Below are 22,612 nucleotides of genomic sequence, written 5' to 3'. Positions count from 1 at the left end.
CAGTGTCATGTTGAAAACTTGATAAACAAATTGAAAGTAAAACTGTGTTTCTTTTTCAGAAAAAGATCTTGTCTAACTCTGAATGCTAGGAAATGCTTTGCAACTGCTACATTCCTCCCCTCCATTGACTACTATGGTGACATTATTTACATGAATGCTCTTGCAAGTACTTTGCAGATGTTTGATGTTGTCTATCACGATGCACTAAGATTCATAACTGGCTGTAACTATCGTACCCATTGCTGCACCCTGTATTCAATGGGCAATTGAACATCATTAACTTCACGCAGACTCTCTCACTGGTACATTTTCATCTTTAAATCACTTCTGGGTCTGTTACTTTCATATATCTTCTCCTACATGTCACGTCGTCAGTGCAGCTACAGCATGTGCTCTGAAGACATCATTACCTGCAGTGTCCCCTCAACCTTCTTCTTCTAAGCATTGTTTTTATCAGAAACATTTTACCTAACAGTGCCTACTGGCATTTTAACTCAGTTTTAACTCATGACCGTAGTTTTAAGGAGACTCTGAGTTATTTTATGAAAGATTTTAGACAAAGGAAGGGTGATTTTTACGTGTCTGCAACAGTGATGGGACCACGGGAAAGTTCAAATAAAACAGCTGTGTCAACAACACACACTCAGCGTTACCCGCAACTTCACCAGATCTATCAAAGATCTGGAGACTGATATAGTGGAACTAGAGCACCTCAGTGAAACCACAGGAAATCGAGAGCACATCAAAGCCCTCAAATCTAAAAGGTTAGTTTCAACAAAACTGCTGGATGCAAAAGTCCAAGGTGGGTTGGTCAGGTCCCGGATGCAAGAAATCACAGAGATGGATGCTCCTTCTAGCTTCTTCTTCAAGTTGGAGAGGAAACACGGGCAAAGAAAACTGATCCACTCTCTGTTGTCGGACACTGGGCAGCAGCTGAGCGAGCCAGGCCAGATCAGGAGGAGGGTTGTGGAGTTTTACTTCTCGTTATTCACAAGTGAATACGAGAGGAATGACGAGCTGTTCAGGGAGTTCTGCAGTGGACTACCCCAGGTCTCTGAGGAGACCAACGCCGACCTGGAGCGCCCCCTAGATCTTCAGGAGCTCAACACGGCCCTCCAAAGCATGCAAGGCCAGAAAGCTCCCGGCATCGACGGGCTCACTGTAGAGTTTTATAAGGCCTCCTGGGACATCTTGGCAAAAGACCTGCTGGATGTTTTCAATGAAAGCCTCATCACTGGTTCACTACCGCTGTCATGCCGCAGAGCAGTCATCACTCTCCTGCCCAAAAAAGGGGATCTGCAGAAGATTAAAAGTTGGCGCCCGGTATCTCTTCTCTGTACCGACTACAAAATCCTCTCCAAGGCCCTGGCAACCAGGATGAAAGAGGCAATGGAACAGGTCGTCCACCAGGACCAGACTTATTGCATCCCCAGCAGGTCCATGGTAGATAATATCTATCTGATTTGAGATGTTTTGGAAGTCTCCAGTTCATCGGGTCTGAACACAGTGTTGGTCTCACTTGACCAAGAAAAGTCTTTTGACCGCGTTGAGCACAGCTTCCTCTGGGAAGCCATGGAGGGGTTCAGGTTCAGCGCTGGTTTCATAGCCAAGATCCAGGTTTATACAGTAACATTGAGAGTGGGCTGAAAGTCAACGGTAGCCTGTGTGCTCCTTTTAGGGTGTATAGAGATGTTCTGCAGGGCTGTGCGCTCTCGGGAATGCTCTATGCGCTCTCCCTGGAACCCCTCCTTCAGAAGATCAGTTCGAGTGTTCATGGTTTTGTTTTATCTGGTTTTAATAGTAATATAGTTTTTTCCACCTATGCTGACAATGTTGTTTTTATAAAAAAAACCAAGACATCGACACACTAAACAAGGTCACTAAGAGTTTTTCCACCCTGTCAGCTGCGAGGGTGAACTGGGGAAAGAGCACAGCCCTCGCTGTGTGTCAGTGGCCTGAGGGGCTCCCAGTTCTCCCTCAAAACCTGCCGTGGAAGAGAGATGGTCTTAAATATCTCAGTGTCTATCTATGGAATAAGGCTGTAGTACAGAAAAACTGGGAAAATGTGGAACAGAAGGTCAAGAATAAACTGGAAAAATGGAAATGGCTGCACTCTAAAATGTCCTACAGAGGCAGAGTGCTAGTGTTAAACAACCTAGATGCATCACAACTGTGGCACAAACTATCTGTTTTCGACCCACCTCCAGGCTTGTTAGTAAAAATACAGTCTGAGGTGGTAGATTTTTTTTTGGAACGGTTGACATTGGGTGCCACAGTCGGTCCTGTACTTACCGAGAGAGGAGGGGGACAGGGCCTTGTCCACCTGGCCAGCAGAACGGCCACTTTTCGAATACAGTACCTGGCAGGACCTCCTGACACTGTGTGGAGGGACGTGGCCAGCTGTATCCTCAGACATGTGAGCGGGTTGGGGCTGGATGCTACTCTGTTTCTAGCCAATGTTGACCTTTTAGAGCTGAAGGGGTTGCCCCAGTTTTATCAGAGTGTTTTCAAAGTGTTTTCCTTTTTTAAACCAAACAAATAAAAAATGTATAATTCTCTGCAGTGGCTCTTAGAGGAACCTGTGAAGCGAGAATGGACGTCTGTAATAGCACGGTGCCGGGTCTGTCAAAAACACTGTGTGAATCTGGGACGATGACCCTGAGGCGGTTGGTAGAGATGGCTGGACCAGACTTCTTCAACGTCCGAGAGGTGGTTTTGTTGCTTGGGGTCCGGTCTGCCAGAGTGGTGCAGCGCTTCCTGGACCTGGTGAAGGAGAGGACGACAGCTGGAGAGAAGCGTGTCCTGCAGCTGTGGTCCACGGGGAATCGCCCGCCTGACCCAATGGACCCTTTCCTGGACATCCACCTGGAGCCTAACTTTGCGAAAGACAGTGGTCCTCTGCTACGCAACACAGACCCAAAGATGGACTTGTGCAGAACGGATCCAAAAGTACTTTATAAGACTTGTGTTAAAATCCTGAACAAGAGAATCCTGAACAAGCGTGTGGGACGACAAGCTCGGAGGTCAGAAGCCCCAGTGGAGGACTCTTTACAAACCTCCGACAAAAAAACGGACTGGCGATCTTCAATGGAGGATCCTTCACAGCGCCATTGCAACAAACTCTTTTTTTGTCGGTCATCAATCCCGAGGTTTTAAACGAGTGCCCTTTTTGCAGTTTGTCTGAGTGTTTTTCATGTTTTTACAGATTGTGTATGACTGACAGCTCTGTTTAATCGAATGATGAGGATCTTTAGCCTTTTTAAAACAGTTTTCACCAAATCTGTTTTTATTAATGGAGTACATTACAGCAAAGCCACTAAGTGTAAATCCATCCATCCATCCATTTTCTTTACCCGCTTATTCCATTTTGGGTCACAGGGGTCGCTGGTGCCCATGTCCAGCAATCACTGTGCGAGGGGCGGGGTACACCCTGGACGGGTCGCAAGTCCATCACAGGGCCACATAGAGACAAACGAGACAAACAACCATTCACTCTCTCACTCACACCTAGGGACAATTTAGAGTTACCAATCAGCCTAACATGCATGTTTTTGGTCTGTGGGAGGAAACCGGAGTACCCGGAGAAAACCCACGCATGCACGGAGAGAACATGCAAACTCCACCCAGAAAGGCCCCTGGACCAGGGTTTGAACCAGGGACCTGCTCGCTGAGAGGCAGCAGCTCTACCAGTTGCGCCACCGTGCTGCCCACTAAGTGTAAATCCCAAACTTTAAACTTTTTAGTGGCCAAATCAAAAATGGCTGACTTGTCTGGCAGGGACAGACTGCAGGCTGGACCCCAACTTGATGCCGTGGCTCTGGAAGTGCATCGTCAAGATCAGACTGGTGTTGGAGTTTTGCTTCCACAGAGACACTGGACACCTGGAGAACTTTGTGAAACTGTGGGGATTTAAGGTTTTATGCACCATTTCTGATCAGGGAGAATTACAATACAAGCTCCTCATGTAAATATTTTATTTTAAGCTTGTCCTGATCATCTTTTTTTTAACACTGTTGTGTTAACTTATTGTGTAAATAAAGTTTTGTTAAAAATCAAAATCTTCGTCTTTCTTCCTTCGCTTTTTTCCTCCCTTTTTTCATTTTTCTCCTTCTTCTTTTTGTTTATTGCTTCTACATATAAATAGTCTCTATAAGAACCTAAATGTAACTCTGGCCTGCACATGAGCTGTGATGTTTTATGTCAGGGGAAGTTTGTGTAGCAAGATGGCTCACCGTCGCCACCTTTAGGTCCGCTGAAGAGTTTCATGTACGGTAATAAAACCTTAAGGGTCAACATCTCTTGGCCTAAACTTCCCAGGAAGTCCTCAGTTTTAGATTAAAGTTGCCATTTTTTAAATTTTACACACATTTTAATTTGAACAAACTCCTCCTAGCATTTTTAATAACTGAAATTCTGATCAGTACAATTACAGGTGTAGGGAAAATATGTCAGTGTTAATAATAAAGTTATTTAACACTCAGTGGAGAACCACCCCTTTTAAAATAGGACACCTATTAAATTATAATATTTATCAATCTCAATAACTCCTAAAATATGTGAACATAAAACCGCACATACAGATAAAGTCTGAGGATTTCCATTGTTGGTTGTATTTATTTACAGAATTTTGAACAATTTGGGATTAAAAACTGATGTCTCTAAATTGATCTAATTTCAAATTTAACAATCTACACGTCAATATTGCTCAATCATTTTGGGACAATGTTACAATATCAGCTTCAAACCGCCAGAGAACAAATAATGTTTTTGGCCTTTCATTGGAGCTTTGCCTTGACTGGATTACAATTTTTTCAACACCATGACACTAAGCTTTTGTAAATTGTACATGCTCAATCTGCCCTAAACATCACATGAAAAATATTAGCCCACTTTAAACATAAATGCACATAAAATGAAGTGAAAGCAACCCAAAGAACATGAAGCAAATAGCCTCTTTCCCTGCTTTCCTTGAGGCTTTTTTATCATTTTATACCTGTCACAGGAAAAAAAGGATAATTTTGCATGCATTTATTGTGTAAATCAAGCGTTTACTGCATGTCTTTAATGTGGTATTTAAGTGTAACTTGTTTGCCTCACCCTATGCTCTTATTAACTCAGTCATGAGGAACACCTGAGGCAGCTGATGACTAATCAACCAATGGGGTGGTTGGCAATTGGGACTCTTGGGTGGTGATCAGTTTAGGAAAAAAAGGAGTGCAACTGAAGGGTTGGGAAGGCCTTTCTTTCCTCAGGGGAATGTGGCTTTGGGAAAAAAACAGCACCAGAGCTTGATCTGCAAAAGTCCTAATGAGCACATAGTCTACATCTGACAGGAAGTCAACTGTTATGGATTAAACATGAGATTTTATTAACTGTTTTTTTAGACTATGTCCCAAGTGAAAATCTGAAATAGCTCAAAAATAATTATTTGATGCAACTTTCTCATGTTTTATTAAGGGTCTTTGCTTGAATGCATCTGCATGTCAAATTAAAAGCTCCTTAATGGTACCATGCTCTGTTTGCAAACACCCAGGTTGAGCCAGAGAGTTAAGGTGTGGAGCAGCAATTTTTAAAATCACAAATACTGAATTAAATTTTATTTAAAAGTATTGATGAAGGTTTGTGCTGTAGGAGTGACAGAAAGCTTCAAGGTGGAGGTGGGAGTGCATCAAGGATCAGCTCTGAGCCCCTTCTTGTTTGCTCTGGTGATGGACCAATTAACAGATGAGGTCAGGCAGGAATCCCTGAGGACTGTGATGTTTGCAGATGACATTGTGATCTGTGGTGAGAACAGGGAACAGGTGGAAGAGAACTTGGAGAGGTGGAGGTATGCACTTGAAAGAAGAGGAATGAAAGTCAGCCGTAGTAAGACGGAGTACATGTGTGTGAATGAGAGGGAGGAGGTGGAACAGTGAGGCTACAAGGAGCAGAAGTCACAAAGGTGCAGGACTTCAAGTACTCGGGGTCCACTGTCCAGGAAAATGGGGAATGTGGTAAAGAAGTGAAAAAGAGAGTCCAGGCAGGATGGAGTGGATGGAGAAAAGTTTCAGTAGTGATTTGTGACAAAAGGGTGTCAGCAAAGGTCAAAGGAAAAGTTTACGAGACAGTGGTGAGACCAGCTACGTTGTATGGTCTGGAGACAGAGACATGGACAAAAAGACAAAAGAAAGAACTGGAAGTGGCAGAAATGAAGATGTTGAGGTTCTCCTCAGGAGAGACAAGGATGGATAAGATTAGGAATGAGATCATCAGAGGTACAGCACAGGTTGAACAACTGGGAGATAAAGTTAGAGAGACCAGACTGAGATGGTTTGGACATGTCCAGAGGAGGGACCGTGGGTATATATTGGTAGAAGGATGTTAGAAATGCAGCTGCCAGGAAAAAGACAAAGACGAGATATATGGATGCAGTTAGAGAGGACATGAAGGTGGAGTGAGGACAGAGGACCAAGTGAGATGGAGGAGGATGACTCGCTGTGGCGACTCCTGAAGAGGGAAAAGCCGAAAGATGAAGAAGAAGAAAGGTTTGTAGATGAACACAAATGTGTTAAGCCTATTAACTAATCCTTTATCACAAACAGGAAGTAATAAAATCTCACACATTCAAAAATGAATCATAAAATGTCACTGTTGATCTGTTTCTTGTAAAACACCTTCAAATGAAAATATATCTAAATGTAATATTTTAATATTATCAGTTCTTCACCATGAAGCAAAGTTGATATAAGAGGGTTACTGAATTATTTGAGCCAATTTCAGTGTATCTATCCATCCATACATACATCAATCCATACATCAGTTTATTCAGTCAATCACTGATCTAATCAGTTGGTCCGTTGGACATTCGGTAAGAAACAGTCGTTCTTTCCAAATCTATCCATCCATATCATCCTGACATGCAGTTGTTGCTTAAACCATTGGCATTACCTGATAGACTCAACACTGTGTGTGAACAAAATATCTAACGAGCCACAGAACAGATTAAAATGAAAACCAGAACATAATCATTGCACAGCTACAAGTAAGCAGCTCAGTTCAAGATGGCTGCCACAGGCTGTTGAGTCCTGTGTTACACAGGTGAGCAAAGTCATGTGCTTTTAAGCTATTCAGTTATCTTTATTAGTAAAATATTGATCTTAAGGTTTAAACTTTTAATGTTATGTCAGTTAAGTCCTGTTGGTCAAATGTTATCTTTCTCACTGCATGGTGGCATGAGCATGCCTTATTGTTTGAATGTCTTGGAGGAGGGAGCAGAGTTTTGATGATCAAGCAGATTCATTATTGTTAGGGTGAAGAGAGAAGACTGAATGGGGTGGTAGAATCCTGGGTGGTAATATACCAAACCCTAAACTAGCAATCCAAGTGGACTGAAATGTCGTCAGACAGCGGAACAAATCTGAATCCCTAAATATTTGGTCATCCCTTTCACTAACCAATGCATAATACAAAATGGTAGCTAGATTTTTGAAAGGAGGAAAATGGAGCTTCAGTCTCAAACTGAGGGCGTTGGAAACTTAAAGCTGCAGGTCTCCAGTGGTGATTGTATCTCTGACAAACTGAGTTCAGCACAGCAGCTTCAGTCTAATTTCTGCTGGCAGGAAATTAAAAGTCAACTATTTTTAGTGAGACACACAGGAAGTTGTAACGCTGCCATTCTTCGCTTGAGGGCGACGCCGTGCTGCGTGACTTCTTCGAACCAAAGGGCCGAAGATGATGAAAGAATTTCCTATAAGATTACAACTCACACTAAACGGGTTTTAAATTTCATAACAAACTCATTTATATTAATTAGTAATAAAATATTAGCATTTTAAATCGGTGTTTAGATTTTTTAATTGCTCAGGTAATTTCCAATATTTCAAAACATTTATACATTAGATTTTAGTGTTTAATAAAAATTTTTTTAAAAAGACAACTGATTTTGGGTTTAGTACAGTACAGTGCTGAATTAAAGTTTTTTTTAAGTATTTTTGCTGATTTCACTAATCCACGCTATGAAATTTGGGTACCACTTTCCCCTTATAGATGCTAATAAATAGTTTATAGATACATTATTAATTATTCAATAAACACTTTATAAATCATTAATAACTGCTTATTATGCATTAATTAAGGGTGACAAAGAAAAAAAACTGACCAGTTTGTTGCCAAATAAGCCAAATCTGTTCACCTAATTCTTTCATCCAGTCTAGAGTTGTTATATTAAATTTTTTTAGGATTTTTTTTTTTTTCATTTAACCTTTATTTATACAGGTTAATCCCGGGTTATGCAGGTTATAAGATTAGTTGTAGATACTTATAATGCAGTGATAAAGTAAAATATTATATGCTAAAAAAAAATAGGTTTACAAATGCTTATTGAGCTTACAAGGTAGTAACTTAGTCTGAAATGTTTAATATAAAACTCTAGATGAAATATATAGGTGAACAGATTTGGCAAGAAACTGGTCAATTTTGCCTCTTTCTCGCCCTTTAATAATGCATAATAAGCAGTTATTAATGATTTATAAAGTGTTTATAAAGGAATTATACCTATAAACTATTTATAAGCCATCTATAAGGGGAGCCTTATTGTAAAGTGGTGCCGAAATTTCAATTTAGTTCAAGCAAACACTATTTTACAAGCCTTTACACTGCTGTTAGTTTCACATGAAACAATTATAATGGCAGAATATTCACAGTATGGTGCTGAAGTGCTACAGCTAGCTGCTGCTGCAGTGATTAACAAGTGCAAAATAACAAATTCCATGTAATTATGTGTAAATTGCACTTTTCTTTCACACGAACAGTACCTAGTTTCTGTTTTGACCCTTCTATTTTCTCACACTGAGGACTAGAACCACTCAGAATACGTAAATACAGCAAATAAACCAAACATCTTTAAAAACACACAACTGCTGATGTGTTGTGGAAGCTGTTTTATACATTTAAAGCGTCCAGAGGTTTGAGGGTAGGCGTTTATTTATTCATAGATAAGCTTTAATCTTTGTGTCTTTTCAGTTTTTTCTGTCATGAGTTCCGACTTCCTCCTCTGGTGACATCAAGGTCAAAGAGGAAATTTGGAACATCTGTTTGATATTAATGTTTTTCCTGTCTGTAAGCGTGTTTGTGCATGTTGAAACAGAGAAGAGGGGTGCGTGCGTCAGAAACCCCGGGGTCAGAGTGCATGTTGTCCTTGCAGGAACTTGGTTGATACCATCAAACCATCACGATGTCAGGACCTGAGTTCTTTCGTGGGACTGGAAACGGATCCTCTTAATGTGACTGATTTGGTTTTAAGATTTGGTTTGAATTGAAGGTCACGGGTCATGTCTTCAGGAAATAATTGGGAGTCGTGTTTGCTTGTCAGAGATGGAGGTCATCATCTTCCCTTCGCAGATTCTTGGGAAACACTTGCGGATGGGAATCTCCTCTCTCTTTCACACACACAGCAACCCCATGTTTCCCTGTTGACAACTTCTCCCACACGCACTCGCTTCCTCTCCTCTCCCACACACTTGCATGTATCCCTCCACCTCTGCCCTCCCTCTGATTTGGCTGTAGCCTCTCAGCTGGGAGCCGGCAGTAAATGGAGTCCCAGGCTTTTAAAACCAGAACCTGTAGCCTTTATTGTCCCCAATTGTGGAGCCAAGAGGAGATTTGGAAATACCCTCCCTCCGTCTGTCTGGTTTTTTTTTTAAAGCATAACTTTAAAAAGTAAGTGAGGTATACCTCACTTATCAAGTTGGTTGATATGCATCAGGAAGTCATGAACACATCAAAATGGAAGTTGGTATACCAACTTCCATTTTGATGTGTGACTGCATCAAGGTGTAAGAAAGGTCGTTATTGAAAAATAGGTTGACCTGTCAAATTTCAAGATGGCCACCACCATATGTACATGTGTGCGTCTTTCCACAAATAACTGGGGTGGCCGATGTTATGTTTATGGTGGACGTATTGTGTCTTGTGTCCTCCTTTAATGTGTTACGTTCATGGTGGACGTAATAGCCGAAGATTAATCTATAGTGGTCAAGGCCACCCCTTGGTTCCACGTTTGCACCTCATGGTGTATAAAAATGCTCCCTCCACTCACCAGGATCCATCACTGTGCTCTGACTCGGACAAGCAAAGTAAATTTTAAAAAATACCTCTGTGCAACTCCTGCCCACTTGAGTATCTTGCACCATAAACATTAAGGTTTAACTATAGTCACTGTTCAAATCCCTCAGCGAAACATCTGCGTACCGCTTGTCTAAAGTGTCTTAGCAGACCATTTGGTGACCACCGTACCAGTATTCCTTGATTTAAGCCAACATAGATACCATGCACATTCTTTTAACTGTGGGATTCTTTCAGTGAAGATGAAATATTCAGCCTAATCAGTGTTTGGTAGTTTCAATCAAGGGTTGCCAGGTTGTCTAAGCAGCCAGTTTGTAAGAAGATGCAGAGGAGACTTGGGATACAAAAATTGTTGACTCACTTCCCAGAACAGCAGGAAAAAAATAGTCGTGACATTGAATGATTGGTGCAGACTCTACTCTTAGTAATGACAGGAGTGCCCTTTGGCAAGGTAAACCCTCCCCTAATTGCTCCCAGGTCACTTAGTACTGTATGCTTGATTGCCCAGGGCTTGTAGTGTTTCCACAGATTTGGATGGTTAAACCACCAAAAGATTCTTCTTCCCCTTACTTGATGTATTCAGATTGACAAACCATGTGTGCACATAGATATGTCTTACACCTTAAAACAACAGTTCCTAAACTCCTCAGCCATAAAATAACATTCATTGAGCTTAATAACATCCCCCCCATCACTGGCAGACATATATTAGCATAAGTAATCAAGGGAAGAAAACAAAGTTTTGATAACCATTGGACTGCTTTTAACCCTCATGACAATTATGGGAAAATGTCCCGTTAGCAACCATTTTTAAATTTAGTTTGATTTCTGGGGATCATCCAACAAGTGACCCACAGTGGGATTCCAACATTAACTTTTGGCACCGCTGCCTTAAAGAGATAGTTTGGTCAGTTTTTAAAGTGGTGTTTTGTCAAACAGTAGTCAATAGCTAAAACTTTGATGTCTTAGACAATGAACAAATGAAGAAAAAGTATTTGGATGCTTCAAGTTTTGAAACTGTTGGGGTGATTATTTTTTTTTTAGTTATTCTTTTTATTTTTTTATTTTTTTAGCACCTTTTGGTTTTTACATCCCTGCTTTTTTATAAACTGTCTATGAAAAGACAGGACGATAGACATGAAGACATCAAGACAAGACGTGTTCTTTCGTAGTATTCAGACTTGCCATCCTTGTACTGAGGCCGCCAGTCCACTGCTTTCTGGCTTTTGCATTCAGTTGATTTACAAGATTTAAATGTAAAAATCTCTTGGTTGTGTTTTGAACTAAAACTGTATAAGTTGGGTGAAGTCCCCAGGATGTGGGACAGAGGCGGTCTTAAACACTTTGTAGAACTTAAACTTAAAAGTCTTAAAGTGTTTATTAACATGTGTTCTACATAAAGGCAAAGACACACATTTCTACATTTAGGAGGCACTAAAACAAAAAACAACCAAGTTTTTTGGCCAACAAAGGCCAAAGCATAAAGTTATTCTGACAGAGTACACCTTTGTTATACCACAGAGAAACTTTTTTGGTTGCAATGTGGAACTTGAGCCACTAGATGTCACCACTTAGCCCATTTTATTCAATTGCTCTGGAATCAATTTGCATTTAAAATGATTGGTTCTCAGGCAGCACAGTGGCGCAGTTGGTAGAGCTGCCGCTTCTCAGCAAGAAGGTTGCCAGTTCAAATCCCACTCCGGGGGCCTATCTGGGTGGAGTTTGCATGTTCTCTCCGTGCATGCGTGGGTTTTCTCTGAGTACTTGGGTTTCCTCCCACAAACCAAAAACATTAGACTGATTGGTAACTCTAAATTGTCCCTAGGTGTGAGTGAGAGATGGCTGTTTGTCTCGTTTGTCTCTATGTGTCCCTGTGATGGACTGGAGACCTGTCCAGGGTGTCCCCTGCCTCTCGTACAGTGATTGCTGGACATAAGCACCAGTGACCCCCGTGACCCAAAATGGAATAAGCGGGTAAAGAAAATGGATGGATGGATGGTATAATACTCGTATATCTTATATTTTAGGTAGCTTAAACAATTTTATTTTAGTTTTCATTTGCCATTGCTCAAAATGTTTTAAAGTCAGAAAGTCAGATCACGGTGCAACACAGAACATAACGTGCAAAAACAACACAACACAGATACACAACAGTACAATAAATACAAAAATACATCTAACCTAATCTAAACATTTCAATCTAAACACGTAATTAAGAGACAAGACTAGAGACACGTGTTGATTTGTACATAGGTAAAAAGCACATCAAAAATATTTTTTCTCCTTTTACTGTTTCATTGGGTCCATCTTTTTTTTTTTTCTTCTTACATTACCCCTAAACTCAAACAGTGTCCATAGGATTTTATGTATACAGGATTTGTGAGTTTGGTGGTTTGAGGATATTATTAATGCCTTGAAAAGCTTAGAAGTATAATAAAAAAGATGCATTGGTCAAAGACACTGTAGATGAGGGGAAAAGATGTCCCAAAATGAGAGGAATAAATTAACTAAAAAACAAAAACAAAACAAGATATTTAAAATAAAAGCAAAGTGCGCAAAGGGGCATAAATACCCCCAAAGAGATGAGCAAAGTGATCAGAACATAACACAATGAAAAACAATCAAAATGTTAAAGGGTTGGAAAATGATCACAAATCAAAACAAAAAGAGCACAAAGAAATGCAAAAACAACAAAAACTATTCTCACCAGGTGATAAAGTGAAAAAAAAGTATGATCAGAAAGATGTATTTTGTACTAAGAAAGTAAAATTATCACCAAAGGAACAGAATAGAGTGTGTTTAATTAAAATTAATTCGTGTTGAATCACCCCAGTTAACCTTTATTATATATATATATATATATATTGATTATGTCACTGCAGATAATTTCAAACGACAATCACTTCAGCTGCTTTCTGTTTATTCGGCTTTAGTTTGACCCATTTCTTTTCCTCTCGTGATCTAAATCATTTGTAAAAACCAGCGCGCTGCTTTTGCGCGTGAGCCCTCCGCGCTGCCTGAGCGCCATGTTTCACATCAGACACCAGATTTACTATGCAGGCATTCCCTGTCGCAATTCTAAAGCAATAAAGAACCCGGGGAGGACGCCTTGACCCCCAACCGTGCGTCAGAGGTCGGGTAAGTGGTTTTCTGTCTCAGCTGAAGCAGCAGCATCCTCAGCAGGGCGACAAACGGCGTCTTCGTTCACAGATGACGCGCTACACCAGACTTCGTTTTAAAAGCGTTCAATTTAAACCAACTCTAAATAAACAAGTGAAAGTTTAAAATTTAAAATAATTTTCAAACATGTTTTATTTAGTATTAAATAGGACTTACTTTCGGCGTCAATACTTTACATGAAGCACGTATATTTCTGCCGGTGATGTGACTAAATTGTGTTGGTCTCCTGTGTTGATCCCTGAGGAGCAGAACTCCAGAGTTAACGACACGGATCAATACTTTTGATCACTTATAGGCATAAACTGGCTGACTTTATTATAATCATTAACGCCGAATTAAAAAACAAATATTTCTGGTTTAGTAGAATTAAACGCTTTTGTTTATTTGCATTTCTATTAACATTTTAACGATAAAAACGTTAAATTGGTTATTTCCTGAAAGGTGTTTTGAGTTCCACACGAGTAGGCGTGACTCACGTAGGGCACTGCTGATAAATGGGCGACGCTTTCTGTTGATATTTACGTGGGAGCGTGATCTGCATGTTACTGGTCTGAAACCAGTAGGTTGGACCTTTTGGTTGACAGATTAAATCGACATTTTGTTCGGTTCTGTTCGGTTGGTTCTGACCGCATCCAAGGTCCTCTCCTCCTCAGGAGGTCACCCAGAAATCTGCTTCATCAGGTGAATCCAACTAAAATAAATAAAACAATGCTGCATTCATGAACACAGAATTAAAAGACCACAGTATCATTTACAACCAATTATTAAAAAATGTGCCAAAAAATGCACAATAGTTCTGCCATAAACCTAACTAAAATATACTTTGAAGTGATGTTACTTAAATATAAATATTTTAAAATATTCTGCAGATTTGTAAACTACTTATTCTTGAGCCTCGAGACAGTTTGTCATTAAAGAAGCTTATAATAAACTCTCGAAATCTGATACCAGCAAGTATCAAGTTGGCGGAAGTGAGAGGAGCAGCTACCGGAAGTTGTAAAATCTGCACCTTCAGAATAAAGCAAACTTTCTTCAACCATGGGGGAAACGACTTGGATGTTGTCTAATTATGATCAGTTGATATTTTATAGACATTGAATATAGTAAGTATTAATGGGAATTGAAATTGTGAAGATAAAAATAACAAGTAGGTTGTAACAAAAGTATTTTTATAAACGGTAAAGAGTAATTATTGGCAAAACAGTTTTAACATTACAGTACTTGCGAAGAATAAAAAAACATTGGTTTTATCTAAGATAGGATGTAATATTTATAAACATAGTAATCCAGAAGTTACTTAAATTGGGGCTGTTTTTAAATTAAATTATCCTGATTTGTTCATTGATAATACATTAATAGAAAACGTTTTTATTTATTTTACGGCAGGCTTGTTTGTCATCTGACATAAAAATATGTTGTATGGTGAGTAATTTAAAAACTGCTTTATGTAGATATTAATTGGGAAAAATAGTGTTTTCACAACATTCCTACTGGACGGTCACTGAAAACGCACTGGATTCTGAAAAACTGCTGAAATGTGTTAAAGAATCCGAAAACCAAGTTAAAGCCGGAAGGATCATTAAATAGCTAAAACCAGCTGAACAGTAGCTAAAAACTAAAATTAGCAAAGCAGCAGCTAAAAGCTAAAATAAAGCATGAAGATGTTAAAGAGCACTGATCCCTCAAATTCCCTAAAGACAAGGCGAGACGTGAGGTGTTGTTTTATGAAACGCCATCATCGTGAACCAACATTAACACTCTTTTTAGAAGTTTACCGTTGGTAATAGTAACTGAGCAGCTCTTCTCCTAAAAGAACTGACCTGATTGAATCTTTTTTTGCATTTATTCATTCATTTATTTGTTTAATAGAAAAAGAAAAAAAAACATTGAATGAAAAGGGTGCAGAAAGAAGAAAAAGTATTATAATAAATAAATAAATGCTTATAAATGTAACAATAAATATAAATTCTTATAAATAAATGAATAACAATAAATGCATTTATCTACCTGGATGATCAAGCTTATAAACCTTTTTTCTTCTCCTACAATCAGATGTGTCGTAAACAAAGAAAAAACACATGAAAGGCCAACAGTAATTACTAATGGTGTGCATATTTGAAACGACTACAAGCATTTATACTAAATGATTTCGAGGCTTTTATTCTGAAGTTTAACCGGAAGTGTGTTCCATCAGTGTAACTTGACTCGGTCCAGAGCCAGCATCGAGTTGGAACAGCTGATGCCGCTCTTGACTTCCAGAGCTAAAAATAATCAACCGTGTCCGCTCCAACTTTGACTGCACTCTTTTTCTCTGTTTGCTTATTTTTGTTTTTGTTTATTTTCAGCCATCAGGAATGAGACGGTGTCAGTGAGGATTATTCATTTACCTCCAGGTAAGACACTTATGGACAAAACACAAGCTCGAGCTCTAATGGACATTTTGAACTGATCAAACCACTTGGACTGGTTTACAGTTTGTGGTGAAAGGCAGAAGTGTTGGACCTTAGCAGGAAGTGAGTTATTTTTTGAAGTAAAGCTCCAATGACATAACTTCTCTCTTCTTGGCTCTGGCGTTGAAATATTTACAGGATATTTGTCTGATTACATCCATGACATCATTTTGAACCTCTCTGTTTGTTTTCCTGTCTATCCTTATTTTATCACATCTTTGCCCACGCACTCATCCATTCTTCAGTTTTCGTTAATCTCTGTGGATTAATTTAACACGTCATGCTTTAAGATTACACTCAGTGACTGAAAAACTGTTACGCGCCCAACAGGAACAGTCAGATTTGTGCGTAATTTGTTCCTCTTGCGGACCAGTGATGGTCATGTAAACAACTGGACCCATGAAACAGAAGGCACAGGGGGTGTTATCAGGCAGTTGCCCGAGTGTTAAGCAGTTAAAACAATGAGGGAATGCCATCACATGACTCACACTTGATGCGGGTGCTTTGCAGGTTTTATCAGGAGGTTACAGATGTGGTGGTGGCACCATCTGAGCATGTGACCCACGTGTGTTCAGGTGGTCACGCCCCAGAGGAGGACTGTGGTGCACGCATTACAGCATCATCTGTAGGCTGCCATTAACACCGGTGCAGAGCTGGCTGTGATGGAGCGCTGATGATGATGATGGTGTCGTCTCACGTTTAACGTTGACACTTTGTACGACAAAGGACCAGCGTGAGTGAACGTGATGCAGCGGGATGAACACCATCTCACACACCAGTGTTACTTTCATGCTGGGTCTGACGTAAGGCGGTGGTGATTTGGGGGGTCCTGATAGAACAGGGCTGTGTCATTGACAGCCTGGCACAGTCTCGTCCACATGAGTCTAAAGACCGCCTGCCTCATGTTGACGTCCTCCAGTGGACAACCCGGTCCAACAGCACCAGCTCAGACAAAAACAGACACTGTCAAACCTGCTGGATCTCTGTGGGCTGACTGAGAGGACTGTAGAACTAACCCTAACACATCCATCCAAACATCCATCCATTCATCCATCTATCATCATCTATCACTCATCCATTCATCCATATATCATTCATCAGTTTATCCATCCATACATACATACATCCATCCTTTCATCTATCACTCATCCATTCATCATCCCTCATTCATCCATCCATCCATCCATCCATCCATCCATCCTTTAATCCATCCATCCATCATCTATCAGTTTATCCATTCATCATCCTTCATTCATCCATCAACTTATCCATCCAACCATCCATACATCAGTTTATCCATCCATCCTTTCATCCATCCATCACCCATCCATCTATCCTTTCATCCAGTCATCCATCACTTCATCCATCATTCATCTACCATCCATCCATCAATCCATCCATCCATCTATCTACCCATGAGTTTATTCGTCCTTCCAGCCATGCTTCCATCCATCCCTCCATAAGTTTATATATCCATTTATTAATCCATCCATCATTCATCCATCCATCCATGTTCCAGGCAGCTTGTCTTACTTACTTTCAGTCAGTATTTAATATTCCTGGATAATTTGCTTAATTTATGTGATTATATACAGTACATATACATTATTCATTACCGGTATTCATGTCAACACATCCACCAAACACTTACCCCCTCTTTTTCGCCCTAACATTCATTACATACATCTTGTAAATCAAGTCCTTTTATTTTAGTTTGGTAGTATGCTCAATACTGTGTTCAGTTTACTTGAAATCTCATCCGGCTCAAATCATTGAGGTAAACCTTAAGCATTTGTTTTTCTGGCCAACCAAATCATACCACATGGAGCACTGTTTTAGAAAAAGGTAAGTAAGCTCGCCCTGTGATGGACTTGTGACCCATCCAGGGTGTACCCCGCCCCTCACACAGTGATTGCCAGACATGGGCACCGGCGACCCCCATGACCCAAAAATGGAAGAAGCGGGTAAAAGATAATGGATGGATGGATGGATGATGTGTAAGCTCAGTCATCCAGGTAGATAACAACAAAAAGGTTAAATCGTGTCATCTGGACCAGTTTCTTTAAGTGAGAAACGTTTCGTCCCCCATCCAGAGGACTTCCTCAGTGTATGGCCTGCCAACCAGATCTATGTTAGAAACTTTAGTTTTAAACTGTTTCAAATATGTTTCTTTAAAGAGTTTTATGTCTAGAAACATGATAAAAGTGAATGTACTGTATGCACCTTTATTGCAGGGCTATAATGTTACTTCATGTGTAAGTATTTAAAGCCTACAGTCTTAAAATAGAAGTGTTACATTCAGTTCTCCAGTAAAAAAATGTTCTTCCCACTTGAAGCTGAAGTAGTTTTATTGTTTTAACGTCTCAACAATGGAGCCCTGTTGATGTGACCGAGCTCACTAGAAGAAATACTTGGTCATATGTCCAGCTCTAAAGGTTTATGTCCGGTAAAGCCCTATGATCCAGAGAACATGTGAAACAGCCCGCATGTCTCACACGAGCCCGTTTCTGGGAGCACTTCAACTTGAGATACTTCACACAAACGTCCGACCTCGTGTTCTGTTGCGTTGCAGTTAATAAGAAACAAGCTCATGTAGAACGGGGCAGTTTTAATGCTGTTTTTTTTTTTTCTTTACGTGTCGTGTTCGCAGAGTGACTCCAGGTTTGTGTGGATCTGTAGGCTGGTGGCATGGAGTGGGCATTTTGTGGCAGCAACAAGAATCTCACGCCCTATAAAATCGAGGGTAACGTGCTGAAAAATGGCTGCTTCGTGGATGCTCTTAACCTGGTCCCCCATGTGTTCCTGCTCTTCATCACCTTTCCCATCCTGTTCATTGGTAAGTTCTCTAATGAACATCCTTTTTTTGCAGGTCTTCAACTCAAATCTTAAAAGGTGTGAAATTATTTCTGTGCAACGCATCTGACGGTGTCCAGTTGAATAGAGTCATCGCTTTTTTTAGTTCAGATTATTCACCTTGTCTCCAGAGACCATGCAGGTTAGGCCTGAGAATCATACGATCCACGTTTATCCCTCAGTTGGGACAGTGCACATAAGATAACGAAACTTGACTTTCTAGAGGTTGTATGAAAAGTAATAAAGTTTATGGCACAATCTTAGTAAGTTGGATATAACTTGTCTCAGTGTGTACACCATTGGACGGTGGATTACCTATTTGATGTGGATCACCTAGCTGTTTGAATCAGACTTGAATCTGGGTTTAGCTACCCATCAAATGTGGTCCTGATTGACCCCGTCCTAAATTCAAGATCCTCTGAGGGTTCAACAAGGTTGAACGACAAGTCACATGTGGAGGTTTGTCCCTGGAATTATAGCCTGTAACATCTCTGCAGGAGTTTCCTCCATTAATAGCGCTATCACAGAAGAAAACAGAACACTAAAACAGTCCCATACTATCACAGAGCCTGGTTTTTGGACTAGTCGAGAACCGGTTGCCTGATTCAAAACTAAAAGTTTGCTGTGTTCAGATTTCTGCATTGAAAAATTAAACAACTATCTTTGTGCCATTTAATGTACTTTGTACAGTACAGATGGATTTATGATTATCAGGCACGGTGGCTTAGTTGGTAGAGCTGTTGCCTCTCTCTGTGAGACGGTCGCCAGATCTAATCCCGGCCGGGTGCCTTTCTGGGTGGAGTTTGCGTGCTCTCTCCGTACATGCGTGGGTTTTCTCCGGGTACTCCAGTTTCCTCCCACAGACCAAAAACATGCATGTTAGGCTGATTGGTAACTCTAAATTGTCTCTAGGTGTGAGTGAGAGAGTGAATGGTTGTTTGTCTCGTTTGTCTCTATGTGTCTCTATGTGCGATGGACTTGAAACCTGTCCAGGGTGTCCCCCACCTCTCGCACAGTGACTGCTGGGTATGGGAACCAGTGACCTGGAAAGGAAGAAGTGGGTAAAGAAACTGGTTGGATGGATTTAGGGATATTGTATTGATTAGGGGGCAGCATGGTGGCGCAACTGGTAGAGCTGCTGCCTCTCAGCGAGCAGGTCCTTGGTTCAAACACCGGTCCAGGGGCCTTTCTGGGTGGAGTTTGCATGTTCTCTCCGTGCGTGTGTGGGTTTTCTCCGGGTACTCCGGTTTCCTCCCACAGATCAAAAACATGCATGTTAGGCTGATTGGTAACTCTAAATTGTCTCTAGGTGTGAGTGAGAGAGTGAATGGTTGTTTGTCTCTATGTGTCCCTGTGATGGACTTGCGACCCGTCCAGGGTGTACCCCGCCTCTCGCACAGTGATTGCTGGACATGGGCACCAGCGACCCCTGTGACCCAAAATGGAATAAGCGGGTAAAGATAATGGATGGATGGATGGATGGTATTGATTAGGAACAGGAATATTATCTGCTGCCATAAAAGGTAGGTCATGTGCATGTTTTCCTTGTCTGTTAGCAAAATATTGAGACTTAGTCCCAAGCCAAGCACCAACAGATCATGCACATGTTGATGCACCTGTCAAAGGCGGACACATAACAGTACACTCTCCTTCAGTATGTCCGTAAACTTTCTCTTGTCCCGCCCATTACCTCTGATTGGCTCCAAACAATTTAACAAAACTTCGTACACGCGTGCACTTTGACTAGACAAGGCATCACTTAAACTTTTTATTACCCCAACTCCAAGGTCACGGTCACAAATCAAGGTCAAAGTTTATACAAAGTCTGCTTGTCTGGACTGTTGCTGTATAATAGTTTATCGATGTGCGTTTAATGTACCGTACTCTTGTTGTGTAAAACTTTGACTTGCAGGGTGGTGGGTGATATCCCCTCTTTCATTCATTCTAGTTTTACCGTATTTTTCAGACTATAAAGCACACCAGATTATAAGGCGCATTAAGTGAAACAAGTTCATTTTGACAGATTTTTGAGCGCTGTGTACCAAATAAAATCAGTTTGATGTCAGTAAGCACAACCAGAATTACTATATAAGGCACACAGTTGATTTTTGAGAAAATTAATCTACAACTGATTAATTTTTGGAGCCAATACAATTCAACATGGCTTCTACAGCTTATTGATTTTAGCATAAACCCAGGAAATCCTTGTAAAAGAGATTATTAATCTCAGTGGATTTATTTCCTGGTAAGGCAAAAGTAAAAAAAAAATGTCTATAACAGTCAGTTCAGCGAGTATAGAGCTAATAATGTGGTAGTAGCTGAGAGTCGTACCCATCACAGAAGGCTAATTCACAAGACGCCTCAGACTGGGACTGAGAAGTCTTCTGGCCATCTTGGTCCATTCAGAAGACACACCGAGGAGGCGAGGGGGGTCTGAGACAACCAAGTTCTGATGTGCCTCTGTGCCTCCGAGCAAAGTTGTAACAGGGCGTGCTAGCTGACGTGGGGCAAAAATAAATAAATCTAGCAGAGCTGCAGCTCAGTAATGTGATGAACTGATGATACTAGTTGCAAGCGCAAGATTAAACAGCATTTTTATTATTAGGGGAATATTGATGATGACACGCAGCAACGTGGTAGTTAGTTAAAAAAATTTTTTACCACAAACTGAATGACTAGAGTACGATGGAGCTTTAGGGCCACACTAAATAAAAATTACATTGCCATGCTAAGAAAAAAGAAGTAAAAGCCATAACATTAAAACTAGAGTTCATTAAAGTAAATGACACAAGGAAAACGTCCGACACACATTGAATGCATCACTCTGCTTCAGCCCAGCAGAGTTCTGCTCTACGCCTCTTTTTTTTGGCTCCGCTCGGTCCGCTTACATCTGAATGGGTCGTGGCCGGCTTCATATGAACCGCAAGCAGAAGCTTAAAGATGGTCTGGTCTGTGCGGCCATTTTCCAGAACTGTCCCATGAACGTGCTCGTACTCTAAACATCAACAGATCACACAGACATGGGGTTGATGTAATTTTATTAACAATCAGTTCAGCAGAAGGGGCTGCAACGCAGTTTTTCACAGATCGCATGTCTGTCTCCTTATTTGTGTTTATTTGGCAGGTTGGGGAAGTCAGAGCTCCAAGGTGCAAATCCACCACAACACGTGGCTCCATTTCCCCGGCCACAACATGAGGTGGATCCTCACCTTCCTGCTGCTGTTTGTCCACGTGTGTGAGTTCACAGAAGGCCTCGTGGCCAGCAAGTGAGTCCTCACAAACTCTTTCTGAAAATGTCCACAGCTTCATTTGGGATATTTCTTAGGTTTTTTTGTCTTTCTGTAGTGTAATGGGCCACAACCACCTCCACCTGTTCATGCCAGCGTTCATGGGGTTCATAGCAGCCACGACCTCGGTGGTTTACTACCACAACATAGAGACGTCCAACTTCCCCAAACTGCTGCTGGGTAAGATGAAGAGAGCTGCACGAGTCTGTGCTGTTGTCAAATCTTTTCTCCATCCTTAAAGAAGTAACTCAGATTAGATCCTGCTGACAGTTTTAACCTGCTCACACTAAAAATACAGCGTGGCAGCTAAAGTTAAAATAAAGACTAACTCTTTGTCTCCTGACTGGACTTGTCCCACTAAAACAGTATGATTCCCAAGAATAGCTGTAGTTTCAGGTTCCTTTGAAATGTTGATAAAGAAACATTTTAAAACCATCCATCACTTTATCCATCCATCAGCTTATCTAACCATCCATCCATCCATCCATCCATCCATCCATCCGTCAGTCTATCTATCTATCTATCTATCTATCTATCTATCTATCTATCTATCTATCTATCTATCTATCTATCTATCTATCTATCTATCTATCTATCTATCTATCTATCTATCTATCTATCTATCTATCTATCTATCTATCTATCTATCTATCTATCTATCTATCTATCTATCTATCTATCTATCTATCTATCTATCCATCAGTTTATCCATCCATCCATTCATCCATCCATCCATCAGTT

The 22,612-nt window shown here is 40.6% G+C and overlaps 1 protein-coding gene across 1 annotated transcript in view; it reads left to right on the top strand.

Annotated features, from left to right (window-relative positions):
• The first annotated feature begins 2,592 nt into the window (after positions 1-2,592).
• LOC119428524 (ATP-binding cassette sub-family C member 9) overlaps positions 2,593-22,612 on the top strand; it is a 50,935-nt gene continuing 30,915 nt past the window's right edge. The window contains exons 1-5 of the mRNA XM_037696205.1: positions 2,593-3,023; positions 16,242-16,356; positions 18,411-18,567; positions 21,709-21,850; positions 21,930-22,074. Of these exons, the coding sequence (XP_037552133.1) occupies positions 2,593-3,023; positions 16,242-16,356; positions 18,411-18,567; positions 21,709-21,850; positions 21,930-22,074 (990 nt within the window). The remainder of the gene's footprint in view (positions 3,024-16,241; positions 16,357-18,410; positions 18,568-21,708; positions 21,851-21,929; positions 22,075-22,612) is intronic.

The sequence above is a fragment of the Nematolebias whitei genome, chromosome 22 (genome assembly GCF_014905685.2).
Source record: "Nematolebias whitei isolate Nwh7 chromosome 22, NemWhi1, whole genome shotgun sequence".
In the NCBI taxonomy this organism is placed as follows: Eukaryota; Metazoa; Chordata; class Actinopteri; order Cyprinodontiformes; family Rivulidae; genus Nematolebias; species Nematolebias whitei.
The sequence above is the reverse complement of the archived record's forward strand: the minus strand, read 5'-3'. Positions and strand labels throughout refer to the sequence as shown.